This window comes from Lemur catta, chromosome 9 (assembly GCF_020740605.2).
Source record: "Lemur catta isolate mLemCat1 chromosome 9, mLemCat1.pri, whole genome shotgun sequence".
NCBI lineage: Eukaryota > Metazoa > Chordata > Mammalia > Primates > Lemuridae > Lemur > Lemur catta.
In genome coordinates, this window is record NC_059136.1 from 15,020,950 (window position 1) to 15,048,933 (window position 27,984).

The 27,984-nt window shown below is 50.6% G+C and overlaps 1 protein-coding gene across 3 annotated transcripts; it reads left to right on the forward strand.

Moving 5' to 3' along the window:
• Window positions 1–1,700: 1,700 nt before the first annotated feature.
• SYNM (synemin) lies at window positions 1,701–27,796 on the forward strand. Of its 3 annotated transcripts, XM_045560827.1 has the most exons (5): window positions 1,701–2,604; window positions 9,162–9,286; window positions 20,443–20,513; window positions 21,516–23,965; window positions 24,881–27,796. In XM_045560827.1, exons 1-5 carry the CDS (start codon window positions 1,795–1,797, stop codon window positions 25,199–25,201), a joined length of 3,777 nt encoding a protein of 1,258 aa, XP_045416783.1. In that variant the 5' UTR covers window positions 1,701–1,794; the 3' UTR covers window positions 25,202–27,796. The 3 variants fall into 3 exon arrangements, with proteins under 3 accessions (XP_045416783.1, XP_045416781.1, XP_045416782.1); XM_045560825.1 differs by having other exon boundaries at window positions 1,706–2,604; window positions 21,516–27,796; XM_045560826.1 differs by lacking the exon at window positions 1,701–2,604 and adding an exon at window positions 8,470–8,635 and having other exon boundaries at window positions 21,516–27,796.
• The last annotated feature ends 188 nt before the right edge of the window (window positions 27,797–27,984 follow it).

Genomic DNA, 27,984 nt, shown 5'->3' on the forward strand with positions numbered 1-27,984 from the left:
ATTTCCTTGGGGACAGGATTTAGAACAGAAGTGGAGGAAAGGTCTTGAGTTTCAACTTCTAAAACCCTGCAGGGCACAGGGTAAAGAAAACCCAGTAAACGGAACAAGGTGTCCTACTGGAAGACACAGTGGTCCCTAAGAATGCTCTCCCAAGCTGTGGAGCTGTTCCCTGCCCAGCCAGGGGAGGTGGGGGACAGCAGAACCCCTGGTAGTGTGGGGAGTTAAAGAGCTGAGAACAAATGACTGCAGCTGAGTCTAGGCAACTGTGAGAGTCGCCCCACAGTGCCCAAATGTCCCAGAGTGGCCCAGGAGAGACACTTAGACTGGTAGGGCTTCCAGACAGGTCTGGGTGATGACACTGCAGCAGCTGTGTTGCTTGGCACTGAATAAATACACCTCACTTAGCCTTAGCAAAAAGGGAAAAGGAATTCTTAATCGAAAGATATTAATTTCCACCACCTGCAGAATAGGATCTTTCATATGAGGTTTCTAGAAAAAGGAAGGCCCACTTTTTGCCCTGCTTGTGGTTGGGGACTCATGTGTGTCACAAGGAGAGCACGAGAGGTTTTCTTAAGGGCCCTTCCTGAGACCAACTTGCTGACCCATCTACCTTTCTATGCCATCTATAAAATACAGACGGGTGGCCCTTCCATGAGGAGCCCTCTGGCCAGTGGATGGCTCTCCAGGTCTTCCCTGGGCACTTTTGTCACCACCGGCCCAGGGTTACCCCAACCAAAGGCCAGCAGGTTTGTTCCTGTGCCCCTTAATGCTAGTTATACTGGTTATAGTCATTCATAACTTAAATACTGTCATGAAAACTAATGAAATGCAAGTGTGCAAAGAACAGCTGTGGTTTCTATGGCAATTGAATCGAGTGCTTTCTTAAGGGCGCGCTGTTGGGGGAAAGACTGCTGTCACATTCAGATGTGTGTGTGTGACAACTAAAAAGTTTGGGGAGATGTTAGATGTCTAGATAGTTCTGCTCTCAGAGTACTTTATGATCTAAGTTCTCACTTCAAATGAAAGAAACCCATATTGCAAAGTATACGTCCCCTGAGGGTAGTTTGTATAAGAAGGATAGCTGGAACTCCAGGCAACCTACATCAAGAGAAGTCTTGCCTGTACGTTGAAATACTGGCAAATGGAAATGTACCTATGTTTTAAGTTAAAAGAGATTAATGCACAAATATGTATATATGTAATATGTCTATATATGCATATGTGTATATTATGTATTATAAACTATATACATGTATCATTTTTTCAAAATGGAACCCCTCCCAATCTCCAGGGCCTTGGGTGAGAAGTCTCCGGTAAATGACCAGCATCACAGCAACTCAGCATGTCTCAGTGGCAGCTGTTATCTCCATCCATGAACGTTAGGTCACTTGAGTGCCGTAGGTACGCGCAACGGCGCAGCAATAGGAAGTCCTCTCCGACATCCCTTCTCCGAGCCCTGCCCTGCGAGCAGCCACCCTCGCTGCCATGGGACAGCCCGGGACGATCCCCGCGGCCGCCCGAGCTCTGGGCGGGGCGGCCTCGCAGCGCCGCGGTAAGTCCGGCAGGGGGCGCTGTCCGGCCGCGGTGGCCGTGTCGGGCCGCGCTCTGATTGGCTGGAGGCCATGGCCCGCGCCCACTCCGCCCGCCCCGTCCGCTAAGTGACGCGGCTCCCCGGCTCCCGCCCCAGTCTGCGGGCCTCCCGGGCGGCGGCGGGGCCGGAGTGGCGCGGCGGAGGGGACAAGACCAAGGCGGGAGGGAAGCGGCCGGCCGGGAGCGCCCCACACGCGCAGCAAGATGCTGGCCTGGCGGCTGCAGACGGGCCCCGAGAAGGCCGAGCTGCAGGAGCTCAACGCGCGGCTCTATGACTACGTGTGCCGGGTGCGGGAGCTGGAGCGCGAGAACCTGCTCCTGGAGGAGGAGTTGCGCGGCCGGCGCGGGCAGGAGGGCCTGTGGGTCGAGTGGCAGGCGCGCTTCGCCGACGAGGCGCGCAGCTTGCGGGAGCAGCTGGACGAGCTGAGCTGGGCCACGGCGCAGGCGGAGAGCGAGCGCGACGCGTTTCGGCGCGAGCTGCGGGAGCTGCAGCGCCTGGACGCGGAGGCGCGCGCCGCCCGCGGCCGCCTGGACGCCGAGCTAAGCGCGCAGCGGCGCGAGCTGCAGGAGGAGCTGGGCGCGCGCGCCGCCCTCGAGGCGCTGCTGGGCCGGCTGCAGGCCGAGCGCCACGGCCTCGACGCGGCCCACGAGCGCGACGTGCGGGAGCTGCGCGCGCGCGCCGCCGGCCTGACCATGCACTACCGCGCCCGCGCCGCCGGCCCCGCCGCGCCCCCGCAGCGCCTGCGGGAGGTGCACGACAGCTACGCGCTGCTGGTGGCCGAGTCGTGGCGGGAGACCGTGCAGCTGTACGAGGACGAGGTGCGCGAGCTGGAGGAGGCACTGCGGCGCGGCCAGGAGAGCCGGCTCCAGGCCGAGGAGGAGACGCGGCTGTGCGCACAGGAGGCGGAGGCGCTGCGGCGCCAGGCGCTCGAGCTGGAGCAGCTGCGCGCGCGGCTGGAGGACGAGCTGCTGCGGATGCGCGAGGAGTATGGGCTGCAGGCGGAGGAGCGGCAGGTCCGTGCCTCCCCCCACACCTCTCCCACCCTCGCCCGAGCACCCTACTCATGGCGCGGGGGGGCAGCGGCCGGTTCACCCGGGGCGTGGACAGCCAGGGCCCGCCTGGAGGGTGCCTGAACGGCCTGGGGACCCGGGGTCTGAGAGCCGCCTTGCTCTGTGCTGGCTACCGTAGGGTCCTGACATCTCTGGAAGAAGAATGCCGTCCGTTGGTCCATAGACTCAGCGGGCGAGTGCCATGTGGCAGGTCCCAGTGGATAGCCCCTGTCCCTGTCACATTGTTAGGTTGTCAACTTCTTTAGATCTTGACTGGGTGCATCCTGACAAACGACCCTGTTAGCTCTAGGTTTTCTTTTAATTTCTTGACCTTCCTAGATTTAGTAGACCTACATCTAAAAGTCAAACAAGAAAGCTCTCTGACTTCCACAAGTGACAGCTCATGGCTGCCCTGTTGGCTATAGGGCTCCTCAGGGGAAAGCTCAGATTGGTTTCCAAAACAGTTTTTATTTTGCCAGAATGATTTCCCGGTTGGAAGCAGCTGGTTGTGGCTCCCTGGGTGGCTGCCTTGTTTGTTCTTGGGAGGGGCAGCAACCATAATGCAGAAAAGAGCTTGATCAGGGACATTTTGCACAGCACAAGCTGAGGTCGGATCTCTGGGTAGTGTAAAAGTTGTGGGAAAGCAGGGCCCTGTGGCAGGATGTTATTACAAGAGCAGAGTAATAGAAACAGTTGCTATTTCAGAGAAACAACCCCTCTGACACCAACAGGGTTACTCCTGCGGCTGATTTATGGTATGCCCGCCTGGTACAGTCCTGTTCTGTCCTAGCGTTTGGCCCCTGCCCTGCCCTGCCCAGCCTCAGCCAGAATTGGAAATATCCCTAAATCATGCTATCAGTAGTTCTCAGGAGGGCAGTTGGAAATAATATCTGCACAATTTCAGAACTATTTTAAGAAAACAGTTTGCAGCTGTGAGTTACAGATTTGACAGTGATATTGTGCTTTTTGAAAGTTAGAAGTGAAGGGAACGTGGGGTTATGGTGTGGAAGGACTTGGGGGGATGTGATAAGTGTCCACAAATGATCAGCAGAAATCTATTGATTATCCCTGGACCCCTAGCACCACACGAGGGTTTCAGTATTCAAAAGCTGGAAACTACAGTGGAAATCATAGAAGGCAATATGGTACTAAATTGTTTGGGATTTTATCTTTCGTGGGTTTTGTTTGGCCTTTGCCTGATAATTTTTGCTAGTATTCTCTCTGGGGCTTTGCTGTAAGTAAAGCAAGGGTGGGGACTGGTGCATTGTGGTCTGATGTCCACGGCTGGAGAGTGCGTGTGTCCCTAAGACAGGGGCTGGGGGTTTGAGTTCCACAGGCCCCTTACCCCTTGTTGGGTGAAAGTTAAAGTGCCTTCATGCAGGTGTTCACAGAGTTTTTAACAAATGGGTATTGTGACTCTCCAAAAAGAAATGTCTGCCATACTTACTGCCCAGGGGACCTTCACGACCACCTCAGGGGCCTGTGCGCTGCAAGTGGGTTTGGAAAGTGCCACTTTGAGACATGCTTTGTGAACTAAATCCTTGTCATTTGTTCAGTCACAGTTCACTTGGCTCATTTCGGACCTTGAAACTCTGGTTTCCATGTTCTTTTTTAGCAGCGAAACCCTTTCCCTCTAAATGAAATTTTCAGTGGAACTCCAAATCTGAGACAGATGAAAGCAGGAGTCCCCTAACTGGAGGAGAGGTGGGAACTTGGAAGTGCAGTTAGAATCACTGTCCAGACCTTCTTTGACACAGGGACCGTGGGGCCCCCCTGGGGAGGTACCTTTCCTGAGGTCACACCTGCCCAGGGACTAGGACCCCACTGTCAGTTTCCTGTCCAGTGATACCCCTCTCTTGTTGGAATTTACTTCTTTCTCCTGAAAGTAAAGAACAAGAGAAATATCATAAGGACCTGGATTTTTTTTCAGTTCCAATTTGTGGCGGTTTCATTATTACTAAATGTTACTAGTGACTACCTTGTCCATATCCTGAATCTTTCCACAGTTATCTTAAAGCAACAGTGTTTCAAATTGCATTCCAAAAAATTCAACACCAGTAAAAAAAAAATGCTAGAAATTATATTAAAGAGTAATTATTGATGATTGAACCCCAAGCTTGTAATTTTTTCAAGTTCTGTAGAAGCTTACTCTGGGGAGACTGAAAAATCCTAAAATCTGGATTAACAAATATACTATAATATAATAAATGTAAAAGTATTAAGAGATAGTCTTCAGCATCGTGCTTTTTGTGTGCTAGGTTTCACAGATACCAAACCCTTCACAAGCATTGATTCTCAGTCCTCATACCGGTCTTAGCAGGTGGTATGCTAAGGTAAGGGGGTATGCTAATGGGGTAATATTAGCCCCATTTTACAGATGATGAAACCAAGGCACACAGGTCACCTAGTTAGTAAGTAGCTAAACCAGGGTTCAACTCAGGCTCCAGTGCCTGAGCAGCTAACCACTGGGCTACATTTCCTCTCTTCTGTCTGTTCCATCAAGGAAACCTTTAGCCAGTATTCTCTTTGCATTCATAGAATAATGATTGCCCTACCTAAGGCCTAGCCCAGAGGTGCCCTGTTAACTTAAAATCCTAAAATGCTTTCAGACCCGTCCAGCTGGCTGTTGTCAGAAGAGTTTTGGAAGTCTCTTTCATGTATTAATATTTCTTTCTGTGTTCCATGTGGCTTAATGCCCCTGCCACCTGGAGGCAGGAGCAGGAGTTGGATGCAGTAGACGGTGGCCCCGACATAGTGCCCAGCCTCTCTCTGGCCACTGGCCCCTTTCTGTAGCTCGAGGGGGAAGATGCTTGCTAGGACTGTACTTCTGGGAAAACAGTCCTTCCCAGGTAGCCTCTGTGCCTTCTCCATGTGAGATGATATTTGGTGGCCTGCCCCATGCCTCAGGTTTGCCCGAGAAAAGTTTGCTGAGCTGACATCCAGGTTCCCAGCGTTTTATACGTGATCTAGATCACTTGAAGCCTAAGTGACACACACAGTCTGCAGGAAGGGGCTTGGGAAAAAACTCAAGACATTTGTGATGTATGCCGGCTTTACCTTGTAAACATTGAGGTTTTTGCTTGTGAAAGTGAGCTCTTAGCTGCTGAGGCCAACTGTTTGTGAAAGGCTTCCAAGCCCCCAAAACATGATTGATTGAAAACTTTCCGTAGCTCAGAAGGGGGATGGGATTAGCCATGTGGCTACGAGTCAGTGCTCTGCACCTGCCCTGCTTGGGCTTGAATCCTGACTCTGTCACTTTTTGAGCAGGTTAAGTTCCTTAACCCTTCTGTAACTCAGTTTCCCCATTTCTGAAAGAGGGGTAATGAAAGTAGCTCACAGGGCATGTACATGCAGTTTCTATGTTCAACAGCTATTGAGCACTTAGTGCAAGCTTGGTTCTTCTTGGCTGGAGATACAGCAGTGAAAAGTGCTGGACAAAACAGAGAAAGTCCGTTTGCCTCAAGGGCTTTGAGGTGGAAACAGTGCATGGTGTTTGGGGGATCCACAGCCAGGATGCTGGCGTGGCTGGGGTGCTGTGAGCGAGGGGGAGAGTGGCCGCTACAGGACTTGGGCTTTTACTCTGAGTGCTGTGGGAAGCCACTGGGGGGTTCTGGGCAGAGGGGAGCTGGGACTTGGTGGTCTTACTGGAATCACTCTTGCTGCTGGGTTGAAAACAGACTGTATTGAGCAAGGGTGTGACCATGGAGACCTTGTTAAGAGACTAGGTCTAGTCTCCTAGATGCAATAATCTAGGCAGAAAGTGCTGGAGCTTGGACTAGGGGTGAGAGTGAGGGGGATGAGAAGGGGACCTACTTTCAAGTTGAAGCCAACAGGATTTGCTGCCAGATTGGATATGGTGGGAAAGAGGGAGAAACTGGAGTTGACTCCAGGGCTTGTGGCTGAGCAACTGGAAGAAAGGGTACTCTTTGCTGAAGGGGGATCTGGGTGGAAGACTTGAGTTCAGTTACCTGTGTCAGTTTGAGATGCTCTTGTTATAGCTCAAGGGGATTTAAATACTGTGATAACTTCATGTAGGCACAAAAATCAAATGTATTAATAACAATAAGCATAGATTGGATACTAACTATTTACAGCTCTGGCCCAGACGGCACCCTGAACTCGTGTCATACTTTACAATCCCAGCTGGATATCTAAGAGGCATCTCAAACTAATGCAAGATTATAAGTGATGATGATATTTTCGAGCTCTTCCTGTCTGTGTGACTTGCTCAAGAAGGGGAAGCTCAAATTTGGTTAAGAGAAAGTTAATTCTTTTGGCACTAACAGCAAGTGCGCTTTCCCTGGTGTAGAGCTAGATTTCATCATTGGTTGTGATGCTGCCCAAAAGTTCTCTAAATAGCAGCTGAAAAAGGTGACCTCTCTCCCAAGCTTTTGCAACATGGGAAACTGCTGCCTGGGTTAGAATTAGCATCCTATGTGGGTGCTCCAGCGCCTCTGTCCTGGCCCTCGGTCGGCTTAAACTTCTGGCAAAGCAGAGCCCAAGGCTGAAGCCTCACTCAGTGGCAGGATTGGTTGGGAGCCAGAAAGTGTTATGTTCCTGCTTCCAGAACTCAACTCATTATCCTTTGACAATTTAGAAGAGTTGACTCACATGAAAATGTGTTTGGAACTATACTTACTTCAACTTAAACACAGTTTGATTTTCCTTTTTATATTTTGTGGGGTAGATGTAGACCTATTTCTGTGTTCTCTGGGAGGAAAGAGAATTTTCCTATATAGCCCTTTGACAAAGCTGGGAAATTTTGACCTGCGTGGGAGGTTTGCGGTTGGAGAATTGAGTTCATCTGATGTTTTTTTTTCCTAAGCTGTTTTACAGCACTTGAACTTCTTTGTAAAGAATAAATTATTATAAATTTTTAATACTTAGGGCAAATTTTCTATAGTAGAAATAATATATATGTAGCACATTTTCTATTATAACTTTGTATCTGAATTTGCATTCCCTCTAAATCAGGGGAACATGAGATTTTAACACTGAGACTTGACTATAGAATGTGTGAACGTCATGGCTCAATTCTGGCACCTCCCTCACATACATCAAGACTGGTGAATTCTGTGTTCCAGTGAACCTCTTTATCTGTTCATACTGCCAGCTATGGGGTCTGTTAACATATATCCAGCATGGGACACTAGCCAGTGCTTCTTAGATTTATTCCTTTGCTTTAAAAGCTAAGTGATTTTTGTTTTTAGTATCCTTTATATACAAAGAGAACCCAACAATGATCATTGGCATAGAAATAGAACTGTTACGGGAAGCAGAACTATTTACATGCTGATCATGGAATTTTAAAAATGATAAATCCAGTGTGGGATCTTAGTTAGGTTCATTCCTTGGTGTCACAGACATTACATATTTATTGTGAACCCTCAGCATCTTGCCGGGCGGCTTTGGTGAAGGGTTTCCAGCAGCAATGAAAATATGTTCCCTCTCTCAATAGCCTTACAATTTTTGAATTCTACAAAGATAAATGTTTATAGGTACAGCTTAGTTTAGTTAATTATGTTCAGTTGATTATGCTATTTTCCATTACAAACCAGAAGTTCAAAGTATATGGGCTTATTTCAATGTTTAAATATTTGCTTGGTTAATTATTCTCCACAGGAACTAACAACTAGGAAGAAAACCCAAAACTGTAAAATGGTACCAGTGAAGCCATTGCTTTTATTAATTAAAAGATATTATTGACTTAAAATGGGATATTTTGAGGAGGGTAGTATCATCATGATCATTTCATTTTAAATTCACTTCTGCAGCTGCGCGCTGTGCAGCTGTGTGGAGGGCCCGGGTCTAGGGGCTGGGATGCGGAGGGCAGCCGCGTCTCCCTGCCGGGGAGAGCCAAGGCGTCGGAGGTGCTTAACCAGGGGCGAGTGGAGCCGTGAGGGGGGCCAGGAGGGTGTGTGGACAGGCTCTGAGGAAGCCCTGCCTTATTAGCTACGTTGTGCAAGGACAGTTCAAAAAGAAGATTCATATCTGGGTCTGGATTTTGTCTTTTAATACCCATAATGTACTTCTTCCTGGATGATTTTAAAGTAGCTTTTCTAGGTGAAACAAAGAACCCTGTGTCAGTTTACCTGCTTATTGTCAGGGAAATCATGACTCTGGGGGGACATTCTAGTTCAACTCTGAGTGACTTCTGTTTCAAAACCTCTGATTTCTATCTGGTCTTGGCTTATTTTCAGTAGCATCTTAGTTTGATGTATTGGCTTTCCCAAATGGACTGCTGTCTGAACTGTAGAGATGATTTGAATAAACTGCTAAGCGTTCGTTATTATTATTAGAAAATCTGAACAGAGAAGCCAGTGTCCTATCACAGTCTTCCATATGCAATGAAATAATATCTTCCATATGGAAGGGATACAGTATTTGAAACCATCCTTGCAAATGATTGCATGTTTTGTAAGCCTGGGGGTTTTTCATTTCAACCCTGAACTGTTTGTACCTGAAGTTCATGACCCAGTAAAGCCCAGTTCTCTGATCTAAAAGCCTCTCTGTTCTCTTAGAGAGTGATTGACTGCCTGGAGGATGAGAAGGAGAACCTCACCTTGGCCATGGCTGACCGGCTGCGAGACTATCAGGAGCTCCTGCAGGTGAAGACCGGCCTGAGCCTGGAGGTGGCCACATACCGGTAAGGATGCTTGCAGAGTAAGCCTTGAAGCCAGGGGTATAAAATCATGATAGTCTCTGGGGAGTCCCTGTGACTTTGTGACAAGCAGAGAGCAGCCCTTGGCATGGCCAGGCAAGGAGTCCAGGGCCCAAAGGAGGAGAAAGAGGAGGGGCTTGCTCAGACCACCAAGCAGGTATCCCCCAGTGATGGGACCAGCTGACCCTTGCACCCTTACCTGGCTTGTGTGTGTTCTGGGCACTGGTTAAGAGCTTTATACATGTCAACACATTGGGTCCTGGGAAGTAGAAACTGCGTTTATAGAACAAACTTTGCTTGGAGAGGTTACAGAGCTAGAAAGTAGAGGGCCAGGATTTGGACCCAGGAAGTCTTAGTCTATCAGCCTGTTTTACTGTTGCTTCAAATTCCTGGGCTCTGATGCCACCCTGCATGGGCTGGCCTTGAAGAACTGCATTTCTGCCAAGAGATTAGCGTGGTACTCTGGGGCAACTGGCTTTGTTTATCGAGATGTTGACTTGCGTTCAACATAACCAACCCAGATGAAAAGGTCACAAAGCGCTCAAAGGGGAAGGGTGCTGGGTGGGGCAGAGGAAGCAGTCGGGTCCTCCTGGGCGTGGCCTGTGGGCCAGCCCACCCCCCTTCCCCTTCACCCCTCCCTGCCCCTGGGCGGTCATCAGTCTTTGGTTGAGGTGGTACCCCTTATTTCCTGACAGCTCTCATGCTCAGTGAGGAGTGCTGCCGAGGGGCCCCCGATCTGAGCCTTTGGAAGGAATTTTTAGAGACTCAGGTTCCCCACTTGCAAGATTAATAACTGGTAACATTATGGAGCCCTTACTGCCTGCCAGATACAGTGCTAAGCTCTTTGCAGCCGTTCTCTGTTCCCAGTCACCCCCTGAGGTGGGCACCACTCACCACTTTTACAGGTGAGAGACAGAGGCCTGGAGGTCAGAGTTGCAGGCTGGTGAGGAGCAGAGCTAGCCGGGACTGGCTCCAGACCTGTGTGCCGTACCCACCAAACCATATAAAAAGGGCACCATGCCTGCTCCGTTCCCAGGGCAGCAGTTCAGGGCATTGCTGTGAGCATAAATCCATGGAGGTGTGAGGGTGCTTGGGAAACCACCATGGCCGAGAGAGTAGAAGGCGTACTCGCCAGTGCCATGCTCCAGTGGCAGGTGGGGGAGTTGACCTGGAGAGGATAAGAAGGGGATCAGCTCCCCTGGGTAGGGGCAGGGCAGGGACAGAGCCCAGGCCTAGTTCAGCACTCCTCGTCGGCTGCCTCTGCAATCTTCTGATCATGACTTCTGTTCTAAGAATATCAGAGTGCCCTGGGTTGCTTTGATGTCCGTTAAAAGCCAGAGTATCTGGTTGGTGTGTTAGTTCATACTGCAGCTTTGGGCCGGCCTCGCTGTCTCTATTGTCTGGAAGACTTGCATCAGCCAGGATTAACAGCAGCCCTTGTGACCATCAGTGAAGAGCCTGGGCCCAGCGAGGCTGCTAAGGGGTGAACCGAGGGGTGGTCCTGAGGCCCAGCCAGCGGGGGCTTTTCTGGATCCCCTGTCTGAGAGCCGTGCTGTAGCTGAGTTCTGCAGAGGGGACTGATGGTCAGGGCTCAGGGAGAGGCGAGAGGAGGCACCAGCCAGCCGGTCCATGCCTGGCAGTCTCCTTGGAAGTCTTGTTGGGGGACAACTGCAAAATTAAATTGGTAGTGTATTGAATGACGTGCTGAATTAGATGATATAGACTTTACTGATAAAGAAAACTTGAAAACAGGCTTTATTTGGGGGAAGAAAGCACTAATCAGGATTTTTCTTCATTTGCAAGTGATGGAAACTCTTCTCAGACTGGCTCAAGTCAAAAAAGGAATTTATTACCCACATACCTGACAAAGTCCTTACTTTCAGGCACAGTTGGTCCGGATGGCTAGAGGAGGTTGGCAGCGATCTGTCCCTCCCTTCTCTGGTCTCTTTTTCCTGGGCCTTTCCCAGCCCGTGGCTGGACAGGCCCCCGAGTAGCTCTAGGCTTAGGGCCACTCAGTCTCATGCCCTATTTGAAGGAGGGGGCCTCTTTCCAACAATTCCATCAGAGCTCCTGGGCCCCGCTCCCTGGCTCTGCTGGGTCCTGCGCCTGTCCCTGAGCCCATCCTTGGCCAGAGGGAAAAGTGCTCTAGAGCTTGGGCAAGGGGCTGGGGGGACAGCCTCTTGTTAGTCACATGGGGTAGGAGTTACCCCAAAGTGGGCGCTGTTCTAGCAGATGCCAGGCAGGCCCAGGAAGCTGACTTCTGTGTCCGTATTAGGTAACACCTAATGTCAGATGAATCTTTTCCCTGCAGAGGCAGTTGGATTTTTCCATTTCCTTTCTATGGTAGTTCTCTGGGTTGGAGTCCAGAGACTTTTATTTTGTGCTTTGTCTCTCTGGGATTTTGAGCCCTTTCCTTTTCCCCTTTGCCCTGCCCCCTGTTTTCTGTCCTGAAAAGTCAGAGCGTGGTTGTGGGCGTCTTGTTGGAGAAGGGCCTGCCTTTTCCGTACGAGGTTCCCAACCCCTCCGGCTTAGCTTTTTCAAGGGCATCGAGCCTGAGCCATTTTTGCTTAATGTCAGCCGTCTGACTGTCTGCAGGGACAGAGTTTATTGCTTCTGCCGGTCCCTGGCATTTCCCTAACCCAATTATGGCTTGACTTGGCCATCTCCTAGGAATCTAAGAGCCATCAGTGCTTTCAGGGCAGCGAGTGATTGACTTCAGTGTGCCTCTTTCTGCGGTCCAAGTTTGCACCAGGAAACCGAGGAGCCCTAGGGGACCTGCACGCCTGCCCCGCCCAGCCTCGAGGGGGCTGGAATTGCTGCAGGGCCCCTGCCTGCCAGCACTCGGGTCTAGTCTGGCAGATGCTCATGGATGAAAAAGACATCCAGGCAGTTGAATAGAACCCATTTATTTGTATATAAACCAAAACCAAATCCTAGCATCTTTTTTCACCAGTGAGTGTCTTGAAGATAAGCCCATGTCATGCTGGATGTGACTCTTCTTCAGCATAGTCTATGCTGCTGCTCACCTTCTGAGGACAGGTGTGAAATTCGCGTCCCTGTCAGTGCACTCTCGCTGGGCAGACCCTCGCTCTCTCACCGAAGTGCCCATCCCATGTTTGCAAAGCCTGACCTGCCTGTGGTGGCCGCTGCTCCCCAAACTGCTTAGTTGATCATCTGATTTTACGTCTCCCCTGTAAGGGAAGGGACTGTGGCTTTTTAAAGCTTAAAGCACATTTTGCTGGAATTTGTCCGCCGTCCTGAGGCCAGTTCTCAGGAATCCAGAGCACTTCCCATCCCGGAGACTTGGCCCCTCCTGGTACCCGTCACAGGGAAGGAAAAGCATTAAAGTAATCATAAAATAATACAATTGTGTACATTTATAATTTCCAAATATAGTCTTGTAATTTCTAAATAAATTACATAATTCAATAAACTAAACATAATATAAAACTAAAACAAAGTAAACCTTAAACAGTCCAAGGCTGGAGGCTTGCATCGAGCCTCACCGACCAGCCAGTCTGTGGCCAGGGGAGATGCTGGCACATGGGCCAGAGGACAGGTAGCACTGTCCCCACCCTTCCTCCCGCGTTGCAGGTGGCAATGAGCAGGAGCCATGGGACTGGGCATAGGGCCAGGGGTGCTGAGAGGAGAGGAGACAGGCCCCACCTCAGGCTGGCACAGTGCAACTGTAGGGCTGGGGGGGTCTCATCAATTGATACGTGATCACGAAGTCTTCCCTGGAGCACGAGTTTTACTGCACCAGCCCAGGTGGTTAGAGGCAAGATGCTCAGATGCAGTGCAGGGTCCTCCTCAGCCTGGGCTGCACCTGGGACTCTCTCAGCGTGAGAGATTAGTGTGGGTGGTCCCAGCCATGGTGGTTTTAAACCTCCCTGGATGACATTCAGGTGTAACGAGTGTAGAGACCACTGGTCCAAGGCCATGCTGCTTGTGCAGAGTGGTCCGCATCGGCATCATGAGGCATTGCAAGCTTGTTGGAAACACAGAATCTCAGGCTCCACCTGGGCCTACTGGATCGCAGCTGGCCTTGTGCCAGGGTTCCGGGGAGCTGTGTGCACACCCATTTGCAGAGCGGCCACGGCCATTCCCTAAGCACTACTGCCTGTCGCAGCAGCAACTTGGAGGACGAGACAAAGGATGGACTGACACAGGAGAGAGGGAGAAGTCAGGATGTTGTGGAAGCTTACACATGCCAGTCTCATCTGTAGTCATGTGTGGCTGTCCCCCCAGGGCTACACCTGACCTACCTAAAGTCACAGAATCCTGTGGAGCCCCTTGGAGAGAACACACTTCAGAGAAGGTAGTGACTCGGATTGGACAGAATTAGGAGCTCTGAACACCCCAGACGAGCAATAGAATTCATTCTTTTAAATCTCATTTTGCAGAATGATGTCAAAATAGTCTGTCTAGTTCCTCCCAACATTTTATTATGAACATTTTCAAACATAAGGAGTTGAAAGAATTGGAAACACTCTTATACTCACCATCTAGATTGTTCTCCAATGAACATTTTACTAAATTTGCTTCATCTCGTGACTGTCTGCCCTGGTATCGTCACCCGTCTTATTTTTTGATGCGTTCCAAAGTAGCCACCCACACCTCTGACTGTTAATGGATAACGAGAAACCACGGCCGCCTTTTGTTTGGCAATAACCATGTGATAAGTGCTTTGCAGACAGTGTCTCCAACTCTTATAACTTCACCAAAGACATGTATTTTGCATGTGATGAAACTCAGGTTGAAGGAGGTTACTAAAAAGGTCACACAGCTAGTAAGCAGAGAGCCTGAGATTTGAGCCTCAGGCCTTAGATCAAGGCTTTCCCCCTTCATGCCCTGCTGACTGCAGAGTTAGACAGAAAGGGGCTGGCTGTACTGGGACACTGTGGGTGGATGGTGGAGACCCGGTCCCTGTCCTCAGTTCTAGAGTAGTGATGAGCTGGGTGCAGTGGGAAGCTGACCAAGCATGCAAGCAGGGAGGGCGTCCTGGAAGAGGCAGTGCTTGGTTCTTGCAGGAAGGGAAGCCAGGAAACACCCGTGTGGGAAGGGCTTCCAAGGCAGAGGGAGGGACAGCCTGGGTGAGGCCCTGGGGACTGAGCTAGTGTGGAATTTGTGGCAATGCCAAGCATTTGGGGTGTCCCTGGGTAGCTCAGTTTGGGGGGGCTGCCATGGAGGGCCACGTGTGATAAATGGGCCAGAGCCATACCTGTGAGGCCTTGAGTGTTTTGCGAGCTGGGGTCTGTGCCCTCAGGCTGCTCCAGAGACACTCAGCACACAGGGCATGACGCGGGGCTCGGGACTGCAAAGGGACGGCCAGTGCGGCCTTAACGTTCAGGACCATGATAAGGTGGCCTGGACCTAAGTAGCCTCTTACACGATAGGAAACAAGAAATTCCACAAAAGACAAGATGAGAGGGGAGCTGTGAGAATCGGGGAAGGCTTCAGGAGGGAGATGAGATTGCTCAAGGTCCTGAAGGAAGGGGGACACGTGAGCAGACGTGGGCGAGGGAGGGATGGGAAGTGGGGATAACAGGGCAGGAGGAACATGGTATGTTTTGGTAAAAAGTCAAACGAGATGTTGGAAGAACAGAATGCAGCCTTCAAGGAGGTCCTGTAGAATGTAGATGGTTCACTGTCGCCTACCAGATGAAGATGGTTCAGCGACAGGGTGGAGAGCTTCGGGCCGAGGCGATGAGGAGAGATTTTCCCAGGATGTGGGGTTTGAGCTAGGTCTTTTGGGAGGCGGGGAAGTGGGCAGATAGGAATTGGCCTGGCAGAAAGGAAGCAGGAAGGGGCTCCAGGTGGGCAAGTTTGGGTAAGAAAAGAAGTGCAGGGAGGAAAATGCAAGGTGAGTGAGCAGAAGTCGGGGGGCGAGGGAGGAGGCAGATTGCGGGGCTTTCCACGGCAGGCAGGGGACAGTCCCAGGGCCAGGGTGTGGAGGAGGCAACCGCAGACAGGTGGAGGGTGGGAGGCCTGGGGTGCAAGGGGTGTCTCTGGGCAGCTGCAGGGAGGCCTCAGGAGTGTCCCCCAGTTACTGGCGTTTGGGCGATGAGGACCTAGTGTAGGTGGCCATGGAGCCCAAAGGGCCGGGAGGCTCCTGGCTGAGAACGGGTGAGCAGTGTGCTGCTCGTCACTGGCGGCTGCAGGCCGCACACAGCCCTCCCTGTACAGCGGGTGCTTACGACTGATCGGTTGGCAGTCTGAAGATGGTGAAAACGGGAGCAATATCCAGAACCTGCAGTGTCTCAAGCCCCTCTCGCTGCTGGTGTGAAGCTCCGGTCCAGATGCTATAGATCAAGAACTTAAAGAAGCACCATTAAAAAATCAAAAGCCTCCCCCACTGCCCATACACACACTCAAAATAGAGCCCAGTCATCAGCACTAAGCTGTTAGAGAACATAATGGAAAAAGGATATTAAAAATTGAAACAAATACCAGAATACCTGGGAGCAAACGGAGTGCGGAAACCACAAAGGTGAAGGCTGTAAAAACCATGTTCGTAACCAGAGGCCCATCCCACGTTTCTGATCTGGAAGATGGATGACGTCGTCTTGGTCAGAATACAAGAAGAGGCTTTGTTTTTTATGTTTTGGGAATCGAAGGGTCTAACAGTTGCTCTAAGTTTCACCTGAAAGAAACAAATGGAAAGCAGTGCCCAGATGATTTTTCAAAAGAAAAATCCTAAAGGGTATCTTAGCCAGATAGGAAAATGTAATGCAGAGGTTTGTTTACTGCCTGGGGTCTTTAAGGCAAAAATGCTTTCAGATTAGGTTAGAAACAACATCAAAAAATGTTGCTTGTGGGTCTGTCTGTGCGGAGTGGGCATGGGAGGCTGTTTCCTCTCTCTGATCCCGGGGCAGAAACAGTGTGTTTTAACTGAGGAAAATAGGATTTGGTGTCTGGTCTGGATTTAGACTGCTAGTGTAGCAAGAAGATGACTGCTGATGTTTATAATTTCATCATTCTTATGATATTTCCGGTTGCTTTGTTATTTTTTAGGGCACCCATAACCTTTTCAAGTTTCTGTTCAGAGGAAAATGTTTCTCAGGGGTTTCTCAAGGTTTTGCAGAAGGACATTTTGGTTTTTTTAGGTTAAATCCTACTTTTTCTTTGAAGATTTAACAAAATATGTTAACACTGAGACTTATCTGGTTACTAAGTGAAATATTTGAAATTAATAAAATCTTGCAGTTTTAAGAATACATAATGGAGAGGATCAGTCAGTACATTGGACTGGTAGCCAAATAAACAGATTAACACCCAGTTAACTGTAAAATGTAGGTGACCCAACATCCCTTTCCCTCTTGCCCGACTTTGGTTAGCTGAAAATCAGTTTTCTTTTGAGGTTGGAGGAGGAGGAGGTGGTGGTAGGGGTGATGTTATTGCTGATGTTTATTGAGCACTTATTCTGACAGCTCGTGCTCTAAGAACTTCCTGCTTACTTACTTAATTGCCACCAAAAACCTATGAATTCTCCCCATTTCAGAATAGGAGAAACTGAGTCACAGAGGGTTTAAGTGGCCTGCCCAGGGTCACAGAACTGGGAAGTGGCAGGCCCAGGGTTTGAATCCTGACATCCTGACTCCAGAGCTTGCACCATTAACCATCCCTGTGCGTCCTCTCTGTTTTATGTGTAACTTTGGTCTCTCTGTTGATCATCTGATTTTTTTTTTCAGCCTCTTGTATTGACGTAGAGAAGGCTTTTAGGATGTGATTTAATACTGGCCACCGAGGGAGTGACCAGAAATGGCCCGGCACCATCACCTCCTTGTTATCCTTCATATAAAACCATGGCCATCTGACCCTTTCCCATTCAAGCCGAGATGCTGTCCTCGTGGATGGAATTCTGCCCCCTGCCCTCTGCTGCCCTCCCTTCCACTCTGTTTTCTTCCTGCTGACTGTCGTGCCCAGTGAGGAGGCCGAGGGAGGCAGTGCTGAGGCTCCTTTCTCCCAGCTCCAGAATCTCCCCTTTCTACCCCTGGTTCTCCACCTACTTTTATTTGGGAAGCGCCTTGTGAACCATCCACAGACCCTAGGACCACAGTGAGCCCTGCACAGGCGTCCCTTCTGGAAACATCCTCTGAAAGTCCCTCCTCCCTCTTGTCCTGTTTAGGGGTGGTGCAGCGGCCCAGAAATTCCATGAGGGTAATCTGTCCCAGACAGAGAGCCCTGATCAGAAGCAGGGTGGCCCATTAGGGCTGGAGCCGGGCCAGAGGCCACGTTACAGCCACTTCCGCACTGTGGGTTCACGTCGGACTCCTTAATGAGGCCAGGGACTCAGGCTTTCCTGCACATGTTTGCTTATTTTCCTGCTGAAGGGGCCGCCAACCTGTGGAGCTGCGTGAAGCGCTCAAGAATAGCCCGTGATTCAGGGGGTTGGCATTTTTCACAGTCTCCGTGGCTTGGCGGCTGTTTCCCTCCACTGCTCTCAAAATAACCGTGTTTGTCGGCAGCCTCGGAGAGCGCCCCCCGTTTCTTAAAGTCGTACGAGTCTGTTCCTTAAAAATGACCCTTGAAGAGCTTTAGAGGAAATCACACGTTTCCAGTCTCTCCTCAGCGGTTTGGTTGATGCCTTTGCCGTATTAATCTCGGGGGCTGAGCTGAAGGAGGACGGGGACTGTCTGCCGCTGAGCTGCGTGTGCCACTTGGGGCGTGAACTCAGTGCCCAGTGCCCAGCTGGGCACTGGCGGGTCGGGACGGTGACGCGTGCCCCTGCCATTGAGGGGGGACACAGGTGGGAGACTGAGTTCTTTCTCCGGGAGGGGCTCATGCTCTTCTGGGAGAGCCTGCAGCAGGGGCGTCGTGAGTGACACCACCAAGAGAATGTCCTCTCATTAATACGGCCCGGAGGCTGTGTCTGCAGGGTCTGCGCTGTCTGCAGTTTGCGTGCGGTACCTCAGTCTCCGGCCCTCGGGCAGGCCTAGTGGCGTCGCAGGGCAGGGCTTGGGAGCTCAGGCTGCCTGGGTTCATGCCTCACGCTTCTGCCGGAGAGCTGTGTGCCCTCAGCCAAGACGCCGTCCCTGTGCTCCTGCCTGCTCACCTGTAGAGCGAGGATGGGGCGGCTCGGACTGTGTGGCTTACAGATGTGAGAGTGACAACGGCGCTCGGTGCCTGGTGTCAGCCAGGGCTACTGAGGGCCCTGGGCACGGGCAGTGGTGGGGGTGTCTCCTGTCCCCGTGCCAGACCAGGGGCTGGTGCCCCGTGTTGTGCACCAGAGCACCCTCCGCAGGGCCCCGAACTCAGCAACAGCTTCGAGATGCTTTGGATTTCTCCTGAAAGAAGAACAGAACATTCTCCTTGGAGGGTAGGGGAAGATGTTTTCCCCTCAGGGGATCTTCTTAATCCTGAACATCCCTGCCCCCCAGGACCTGTCACCGATGACTTCTGCCGACCTGAACTCACGGGCACCTTCTGTCCTGACTCAGGCAGCTCGAGGGAGAGGCCCTGCGGCCCCCGAGGCTCGCTGCTGTGCGGGCCGGGGAGGATCTGAACTAGAACGTGGGCCATCTCCCCATGCCCTGCCCTGGCCACCTGTCCTGCTGCTGTAATCCTGGGGTGCAGAGCCCTGGAGTCTGGCTTTCACCCTGAACATTCCTCTTATCTTACGGACCTCAGAGTTTTCTGGGCAGTGGAAGGTGTTTATGTTCCTGGAACCTAAAGTGCTTGGTCATGAGGGTGTGGGATTAATGAGTTGGTGTCCTGTTTCCTGGCCTTCGCCCTGGGTGAAGGGCTGGGGCTCTGGACCGGCCCCCCCACCACCCCCCCCCCCCCCCGACTCCCCGCGTCCGCGCACGCGTGCCCCGCGGTCGCTGCTGCCGTGGCAAGCCCTCCGTGCACCTCCAGGAAAGCCCTCTTGGCCGCCTCTGCTTTCTTGCAGCTGCTCCCGGGGTTCTCGCATTCGCGGGGATCACCACGTTTAAAATGGATGGAAATAAAGCTCAGCGCAGTTTGCCTGAACCGCCAGGTCCCTGTGAGGTCTGGGCTCCCTCCTGTGTCCTTCTGCCCGGCTCTCGGTGTGTTACCGGCTTTTCCAAGTGGGCTCTGGTCTGGGTGCCCTTTGCCATCTGCAGTGTATTTCTTGGAACCGGCGGCAGTGACTTCACATGTTGCTCTAGCAACCGAACGAACGACTGTTGTACCCCTAGTGGCAGCCGCCAGCAGTCTTTGGGAACACCAGGCCGGTGGACCTCCCAGTGCCACCCCCACTGCACGCCGGTCCGTTAGGCCCACTCTCCTCAGTGCCGGGGTCTGAAGTGGTGGATGGGTATAATGACTTAACGAAGACTCTATAATTTTAGAATTTCGGAGCTAGACATAGTCAAAGAAATCACCTAGTTGAGTGCTTTCCACCATTTTATCAAAGGGGACAATAAGATGCCACACTGGAGGGAGTGATGCCCCAGGGTGGGGGGGAGGTGTCTGCAGCGCTGCCTTTTCCTTTTCTGTCTGCCTCCCATCTCTCCTCTTTTTGTCATCTCCAAGATGTCCCCATGGAACCCAGTTTGAAAACCACAGGTGCAGTCCAGCTGCCTTACAAACAAGTGTCAGTCCCCACCCTGCTCCTAGTCGGCCCTCTGCAAGCTGCCCCCAGCTTGACTCCAGGAAGGTCCCAGTGGGGACTGTAATTGTTCTGGGACCTCTAGCCTAGGGTGACGTGCCGTGCACGGGCCACTCCCTGCTTCCCACAGAAGCCAGACCCTGCCCGCCCGCCCCTCCTGGGCCCAGCTCTCTCCAGCGCCCCCTCATTCCTGCCCTCCTTGCCCTGGATAGGGAGGGCTTTCTAGAGGGGCTTGGCTCCCCAGTGCTGCTGAAGCCCTGGCCCACTCATTTTGTTCATTTGGCTGGTATTGGCCATACGGCCATTGGGTGGCAGTCTCTGTGCCGGGTACCGGGGACGTGGGGGCGAGGAGAGCAGGGCAGTCTGGTCCAGGCCTGCTGAGGCTGGTGGGTGGGCTTGTCAGCCCCATGGTGCAGCCCACACCGGCCACCTCTGCAGACATGAGTCCTAACACACAGGACACTGTGACAGTGTGGTCGTTGACCATATGCTACATAATATGTTTTATTAGAGGCATGTCGTGCTCTCTTATTTCCTAACGAATTATTTTTAAAATTTATTTTTACAGGGCTTTATTGGAAGGAGAAAGCAATCCGGAGATATTGATCTGGACTGAGCATGTTGAAAACATGCCACCAGGTAAATAAAAGAAAAGTGAATTATTTAACTTCAAAATGTTTTCCAGGCTGGGCGTGGTGGCGCACGCTTGTAACCCCAGTGCTTTGGTCTCCTTCCTCTATCTTGGGATCTGTCCAAAGGAGGCTTCTGGCCTTGGCTGCCATGAGGGAGACTGAGGAGGAGAGAAGGCTCCGCCCTAGCTCAGCCTCATGGGGTGTGGGCACACACGCGGGGCCCTCGCAGGGTAACTGCTGCTCCCGGCCAGGATCTAAGCCCTGAGCACATTACCCTGGTAGAGTTTGGTTGCCCCAAAGGGCAGCGCTCCCCGTGGAGAGCCCCAACCAAAGCCAGAAGCCCCGAGGATCGCCTCCCAGCTCGAGGATCATGACGTTAAAACAGACTGTAGTGTTTCCACAGGGGCATCTTTTCAAATGAGGAGGTCATTAAGTGCAAAAATAGAAGAAATTAGGAAGCTTTAAAAAAGTCAAATTCATCAATATTTGTTGGCCCAATATGGAAATCAATTAAAAATAAGAGCATATTATAGAGTGGAGGGGTTATGCTATTTGGTATTTCATAATTAAATGCTTTGTGATTACAGAGCTCTTCTCTGCTGAACTAAGTAGAATAAACTTAACAAAGTAGAAATTAATGATTCCAAAACATCCTAATATTGTGAAATTTCAGCCACAAAAACTAGCACCTCTGACTTCTCTGGCACATGTGCTGTGCTTTATGATCCACATTTGATATTTTTGTTAGAATGAGTGAATATTTTAAGATTGGAAACTGGAGACAAGTGTTAGGCTGAAGTATCTGTAGCGCTGCTTTTTATTGTAATAGGATTTTTGCAACTACCAAAAGATCATTTGGGCACTGAAAATATTTTATTTATAATGACTTCTGTGGTAATACTATATATTTTTTAGGATGGGATAGGGTTTGACCTGCAACAGTGCTTTTAAGATGAAAAAAGGTAATGATGTCTATCATTTTAATGAACTGTTTGTTCAATTTCTACAGAATTCAGAACCAAGTCTTACCAATATACTGGCTCAGTATTACAGAGGGAAAACGAAAGAAACCTGTTGTCACGGCAGAAAGCACCTTTGGCAAGTTTAAATCGCAGCTCGGCAGTGTACTCTAACCGGTCTGGGTACGCTGGGTCTCAGACGACCACGTCTGTTGGAAGTGCTGCCAGAAGAGGCCTCCTGGGTTCAGGACATCCTTCCCCGGCCACTACCCAGCAGGAGAATTCCTACAGCAAAACCGTCACCAGTCAGACCAGTTTCAGAACTCTCTCTCCAACGTATGGTCTTTTAAGAAATACTGAAGCTCAAGTGAAAACATTCCCCGACAGACTGAAAGCTGAAGGTGCAAGGGAAGCCCCCGCTTACTCAGCCAGAGACTCCAAGGTTGTCCAGGAGTCCTACCGAGAGCACCGAGACAGCGTGGCAGCAGGTGCCCCTGGAAGCGCTCGGTCAAGTGAGAGGACTGTCACTTTGGGAAAGAAAACAGAGGTGAGAACCACTAGGGAGCAAGAAGGAAACAGACCAGTAACCATCAAAGCAAAGCAAGAAGAAAAACTGTTTGATTCTAAAGAGAAGGCTTCAGAGGAGAGAAACTTAAGGTGGGAAGAACTGACGAAGTTAGACAAGGAGGCGAGGGAGAGAGAGAGCCGGCACATGAGGGAGAAGGCCCAGGGGAAGGAGTCGCTGCAGGAGAAAAGCGTGAGAGAGAGAGAGGTACCGATTAGTCTAGAAGTATCCCGGGACAGCAGACCAGAGGCGTCCCCAAAAGGTCCGCAGACACCCGAAAAGAAGGAGGCTGGTGACGCTAGGGGCCGAGAGGCAGAGACAAGAGAGGCTCGGTTCAGGTTGGGCACCGGTGACACCACCGGCTCTCCGCCAGGCGACTCCATGACAGAAACCATAGCGGAAAACATCGTCACCAGCATCCTTAAGCAGTTTACTCAGTCTCCAGATACAGAAGCATCTGCTGATTCTTTCCCAGACACAAAAGTCACTTACATGGCCAGGAAAGAGCTTCCTGGTGAAAGGAAAACAAAGACTGAAATAGTCGTGGAGTCTAAGCTGACCGAAGACGTTGACGTTTCTGATGAAGCTGGCCTGGACTACCTTTTAAGCAAGGATATCAAGGAAGTGGGGCTGAAAGGGAAGTCGGCTGAGCGGATGATAGGAGACATAATCAACCTGGGCCTGAAAGGGAAGGAGGGGAGAGCAAAGGTCGTCAACGTGGAGATCATCGAAGAGCCTGTGAGCTATGTGGGTGGGGAGAAGGCAGAGGCCTTCTCCGTCCCGTTCGAGGTGGAGGAGGTTGACGATGTGTCTCCAGGCTCCAAGGGGCTTGTTGAGGAAGAGGAGAGTTACGGAGAGACCGATGTCACATTCTCAGTTAATCAAAGTCGGAGGACCAAGCAGCCCCAGGAGAACATAACTCACGTGGAGGAAGTGACAGAGGCAGGTGACTCAGAGGGCGAGCAGAGTTATTTCGTGTCGACACCGGACGAACACCCCGGGGACCACGACAGAGATGACGGCTCCGTGTATGGGCAGATCCACATCGAGGAAGAATCCACCATCAGGTACTCTTGGCAGGACGAAATCATGCAGGGGACGTGGAGGAGAAGAACGAGGGATGAAGAGGTGGGCGAGAAGGTTGTGAAACCCCTGGATGTTCCAGCGCCATCTCTGGAGGGGGAGGTAGGTTCTACTCACTGGAAAGAACAAACTAGAAGTGGTGAATTTCATGCTGAACCCATAGTCATTGAAAAAGAAATTAAAATACCGCATGAGTTCCACACCTCCATCAAGGGCATGTCCTCCAAGGAGCCCCGGCACCAGCTGGCGGAGGTCATCGGGCAGCTGGAGGAAACCCTTCCCGAGCGCATGAAGGAGGAGCTGTCCGCCCTGACCAGAGAGGGCCTAGGCGAGTCGGGTGGCGTGTCGGTCGACGTAAAGAAGGTCCAGGCCTCTGGCGGGGGTTCCGTGTCCTTGGTGGCTGAGGTCAGCCTCTCGCAGACTGTGGATGCCGATCAGTTAGACCTGGAGGAGCTCAGCAAAGACGAAGCAGGGGAGATAGAGAAAACCGTGGAGTCGGTGGTACGAGAGAGCTTGGCCAGGCGACATGGCTCAGCGCCGGGAAGCCCAGACAGGGAAGACGGGGCGGAGGCACCGGGCGTCGGCATTCGCTTCAAGCGCTGGGCCACCCGGGAACTGTACAGCCCCTCCGCCGAGACAGAGGAGGCCGGCGGGGCCTCTCGCGGCACGGAGCGGCTCACTTCCCCGGGCCCAGTGTCGGCCACCGTGGAGGTCAGCAGCCCAGGGGCCTTCGCCCAGTCACACGTGCTGGAGGACGTGAGCCACTCTGTAAGGCACGTTAAACTAGGCCCCACTGAGATCTGGAGGACTGAGCGAGTCTCGCAAGGAGGACCCCCTGCAGGAGTGGTGGAGGTAAGTGGGGGAGGCGACCCGAGTCAGGCAGCGAGCTCGGCCGGAGTGTCCGGGCCCCATCAGAGCCAAGTGTCCAAGGAAGCCTTCTTCCAAGGCCCTGTCCCTGCCTGTCAGGAGGTGGGAGGCACAGAAGACGCTGGCCCGGCAGAGTTTCCCACAGATACCATCGACAGCTCGGGGAGGCACAGCTCATTTGGCTCCAGACAGTTTCATGCTGAAAAGGAAATTACCTTTCAGGGCCCCATTTCTGCAGCAGGGAAGGTTGGTGATTCTTTTGCGACAGAAGAGGCAGGGGGTCTCCAGACTTCTGTAAGGCACCTTCAGTTAGGCCCTAAAGGAGGGTTCAGTAAGCAAATCCAGTTTGTAGCCCCACTTGCAGGTGACATGCAGTTGGGTGTCGGTGGAGATACTGTACATGTGGAAGAGCCGCCAGGGAGCGGCACATCCATTAGGCACATCAGCATCGGGCCCCAGAGGCACCAAACCACTGAGCAAATAGTTTACCAAGGGCCAGTTCCCCAACCTGTGGAATTTAGTGACTCAGAAAGCAGCATTGTCCACAGCGAGGGCTCAGCAGATGCGACCCAGGCCACTCGTAGTTACACCTTGGGCGGAAAAACCCTTGTGACTGAAAAGAGCACCTTCCAAAGGGTCATTTCCAAATCTCAGGAGGATAGTGCAGGGGACATGTCAGGGGCAGAGGTGACATCGGGCCTTAGCAGATCCTTTAGGCACATTCGACTGGGTCCCACAGAAACTGAAACCTCTGAGCACGTTGTCTTCCATGAACCCGTGTCCAAAACATTTGCTCTGCCTGGTTCAGCGGCCCCCCCTGAGCTAGGCGAGTTAGCGGACGCCAGCGGAACACTCAGGCACATTGCACTGGGGCCCAAAGAAACTTCGTTTACTTTTCAGATGGATGTGAGTCACGTAGAGGCCACCCCCAGCTGGACAAGAAAGGCAGGAACGGAAGCAGAAGCTCACGGTGTGTCTGACCGTGGTGCCTGGAGAGACGTGGACAGTAGGAATGACCAGGCAGCCGGCGGGAGCCTTAAGGCCCCTGCTGGGGCTGGACACCAGGCCCACGGGGAGCAGGGCAAGGAGCAGGCAGAGTTTGATAAGACGGTGCAGCTGCAGAGAATGGTAGACCAAAGGTCGGTGATTTCGGATGAAAAGAAAGTTGCCGTCCTCTATCTAGACAATGAGGAGGAGGAGCATGATGGGCATTGGTTTTGATAAACAGAAATATTCTATTTTAAATGGCATCTTATTTGGTAACATACCAACATACACAGGCCTTTACTTATTTCAAGGAGTAGGGGGAGGCTCACTTGTAGGACCTCCCCCTTTTTTTACTTTATTTAAAGAGTTCTCCAGGCAGTGTCAATTTACTTTATAGTTAATCTATAAAGGTTTCAAATTAATTCATGCCTTAAAAGGCATGGGAATTTTACTTTTGATTGGGGACTTTTACAAAACACTTTTTTTCCCTGGAGTTTGCTCTCCACTTCTGCAGACGGTTTCTACCAGTTTTGCACCTGGTCACAGACAAGGCTTGCATTTGCTTGAAACTATAATTATCTGTAGGTAAGACGCCTAAACATTAACTAGATTAGAGTAACAATATTAATATAGTGAAGAGTAAATTTTGTTTGCATGTGCTAATATGAAATAATAAACTAACATTTTAAGGGAAAAATAAATGCATTTTTCTCCTTTTAAAGTCTTTTCAAAAAGAGATCCTAGGAAATAAGCAGAATGCTTATGTTAAGAAAATTTTGCTAAATGATTTCATCTTTAGGAAAAAGTTGTCATACAGCGTTAAATTCATTTAAAGACTTGAATGAATTGTTCGCTGTGTGCAGAACTTTAAAAAATATAGTATTTTATTTATGGAGAGGACAGCTGTAGTCCTATTATGTTTGCACAGGTTCCCCCGCACTGGATCTGTGGGTAGGGGAGGTGATTATTGGGAATTGCTGATGGTACCATTTCTTAGCGGCAGCAGGTCATTAAGTAGCACACAGCCTGAGTACTCCTTTCCGTTATAGCCTGCGTTCTGGAGTAGCCAGCTCCTATCAGGCTGAGTACACTGGAGCCTCTATGCACACTAACCTTAGCACCACACTTAATTCCACGGGCGGGAGGTAGACCCTGAAGACAATGACGAGGATGTCGATGCTCAGACTGCAGCTGGACTGGCAAGTGGGTCGTGTGCAGGAAAATTGGAAACGCAAGGTGGACTCTGCCTCCCAAAGAAGCCTTTCTCCACCCACTGCTCATGGGGTGGAGGTCTTTCTGAGCTCAGAGAGTGAAAGATGGAAAAGCAACAACCACGAACCAACCTCGGGGAAGCTTTTTTGCACTTTGAACAGAAATCATTACAGTTGGGTGATTTGTCCAGGGAAACAAATACTACGTTAAATAGAATAAGATGTTTTGGGGAGGGAAGTGGGGTGGCTCTCCTGCAGCCCAGCACTGAGACACCTAAGACCGGCCCTGGAGGGTGACAAAGGCCATCATGCTCTTGGGCCACAGAATGTAGACCTGCAGGGACACACCACCGAGTTGAAGATACTGGGATGAGTGTGCTTTGGATTCATTTTATTTTACACATGGGTATTGTTTTTAAAGCTTCCATCTTTAAAGGTATAGATCACATAAAAGTAGTATCTTTAGCCCACAGCATTGTTTTAGTTCAGGCTAGTTTCTTTCACGTAATATTGTCTGAACTGTACTTTCTGTAACACAGTATATCATAGAACTGACTGTAGGGCTCTGAGGAGTAGTGATCCGAGGTTAACACCACCTTCAGGTAGGTTGAGATGACGCATTGGAGGGTCTTCCCTCTCGGATTCACAGGGTGGCCCTCGGACCCCCAGGGTGCACGTCTCCTCAGGTCCTGGTAGTGGCTACAGCAGGTAGTTTATGGAGAGTTCATTTGCATAATTGATAAGTGGAGGAGAAAGGCAGCATGGCTTTCAAGATTATCTATTTTTAAAACACCATGAATCAGGGTGTAGAAAGAAAGTTGATTTGAATTGCAAGTATAAACCTTCGTTACCCATCTGCCAAGTGAACTAGTGATTGTCAGACTGGTATGGAGGTGACTGCTTTGCACAGATTTGTCATTTCTAAGACAGTCAAAGATATGCTGATTTTATTTTAGTTGTAATTGGTAATGGTATTTGTACAAGTGATTGATGAGAATTGGTCAAGGTGACAGCCTCCTGTTTGATGGCAGCGCAGACTGATGAGGAATCTATTACGAATCTAAGTGGGCTGAGTTTGATGTCAGTATCTTAGCTTATAACCTTGTGAATGGATGCTGATGTGAACAGGGTATTAATATCGTGACCCACTTCTGTTTACTTTGGAAAATAAGTATCTTACATCTTAATTTTCATCTCCAAGTTGTAAGGCATAGCTTCAAGAAAAGTATTCCACCAGAAGTATTTACCAGTATGGAATCAGGAGGTGTTGGTTACTAAGTCTCAGAATCACCCTGGAGAGAGTGTGCTCTCAGCATTGTGACAGGTCAACCCAGAACGTCTGTGTCTTTAAAACCAGTCACTCCGGAGACAAGAGAAATCAACTTCATGGTTGGACAAGGCAGGAACACAACCAGTCTTTTCCTATTTATTGCTGTTTAGACAAAACAGTCTTCATTGAATGTTTTTCAACTTCCCACTGGTTGTTTTGATATTGTTTGTTTAAGATGTACATTTAGAGTGAAATCATCTAAGAAGCTGATTTTGTTAACCTCCTGTTCCCCACAAAGGGAAATGTCACAAGAATGTATAAAAATAAAAATCTGAGAGGAAAAACTCACATTGTTCCTAAAGAGAATATTTTCCAGTAGATTGTGGTGTGGTGGTTTCTTTTAAACTCTAAAGAATCTGTGTGTTTACATGCATGTTTTGAGGGTAGCAAAGAATTACTGGGGAGAATATATATGAACAGTTCTAGTCCCCTAATTCCTCACTTGAATCAGAACTTGATGTCAGCACAGAGCTAGA

Coding starts and splice junctions, on each gene's coding strand:
- SYNM (XM_045560825.1), top strand. CDS start 1,795: ATGCTGGCCTGGCGGCTGCAGACGGGCCCCGAGAAGGCCGAGCTGCAG. Junction 9,287..20,442: donor CTGGAGGTGGCCACATACCG/GTAAGGATGCTT, acceptor TTATTTTTACAG/GGCTTTATTGGAAGGAGAAA. Junction 20,514..21,515: donor TGTTGAAAACATGCCACCAG/GTAAATAAAAGA, acceptor CAATTTCTACAG/AATTCAGAACCAAGTCTTAC.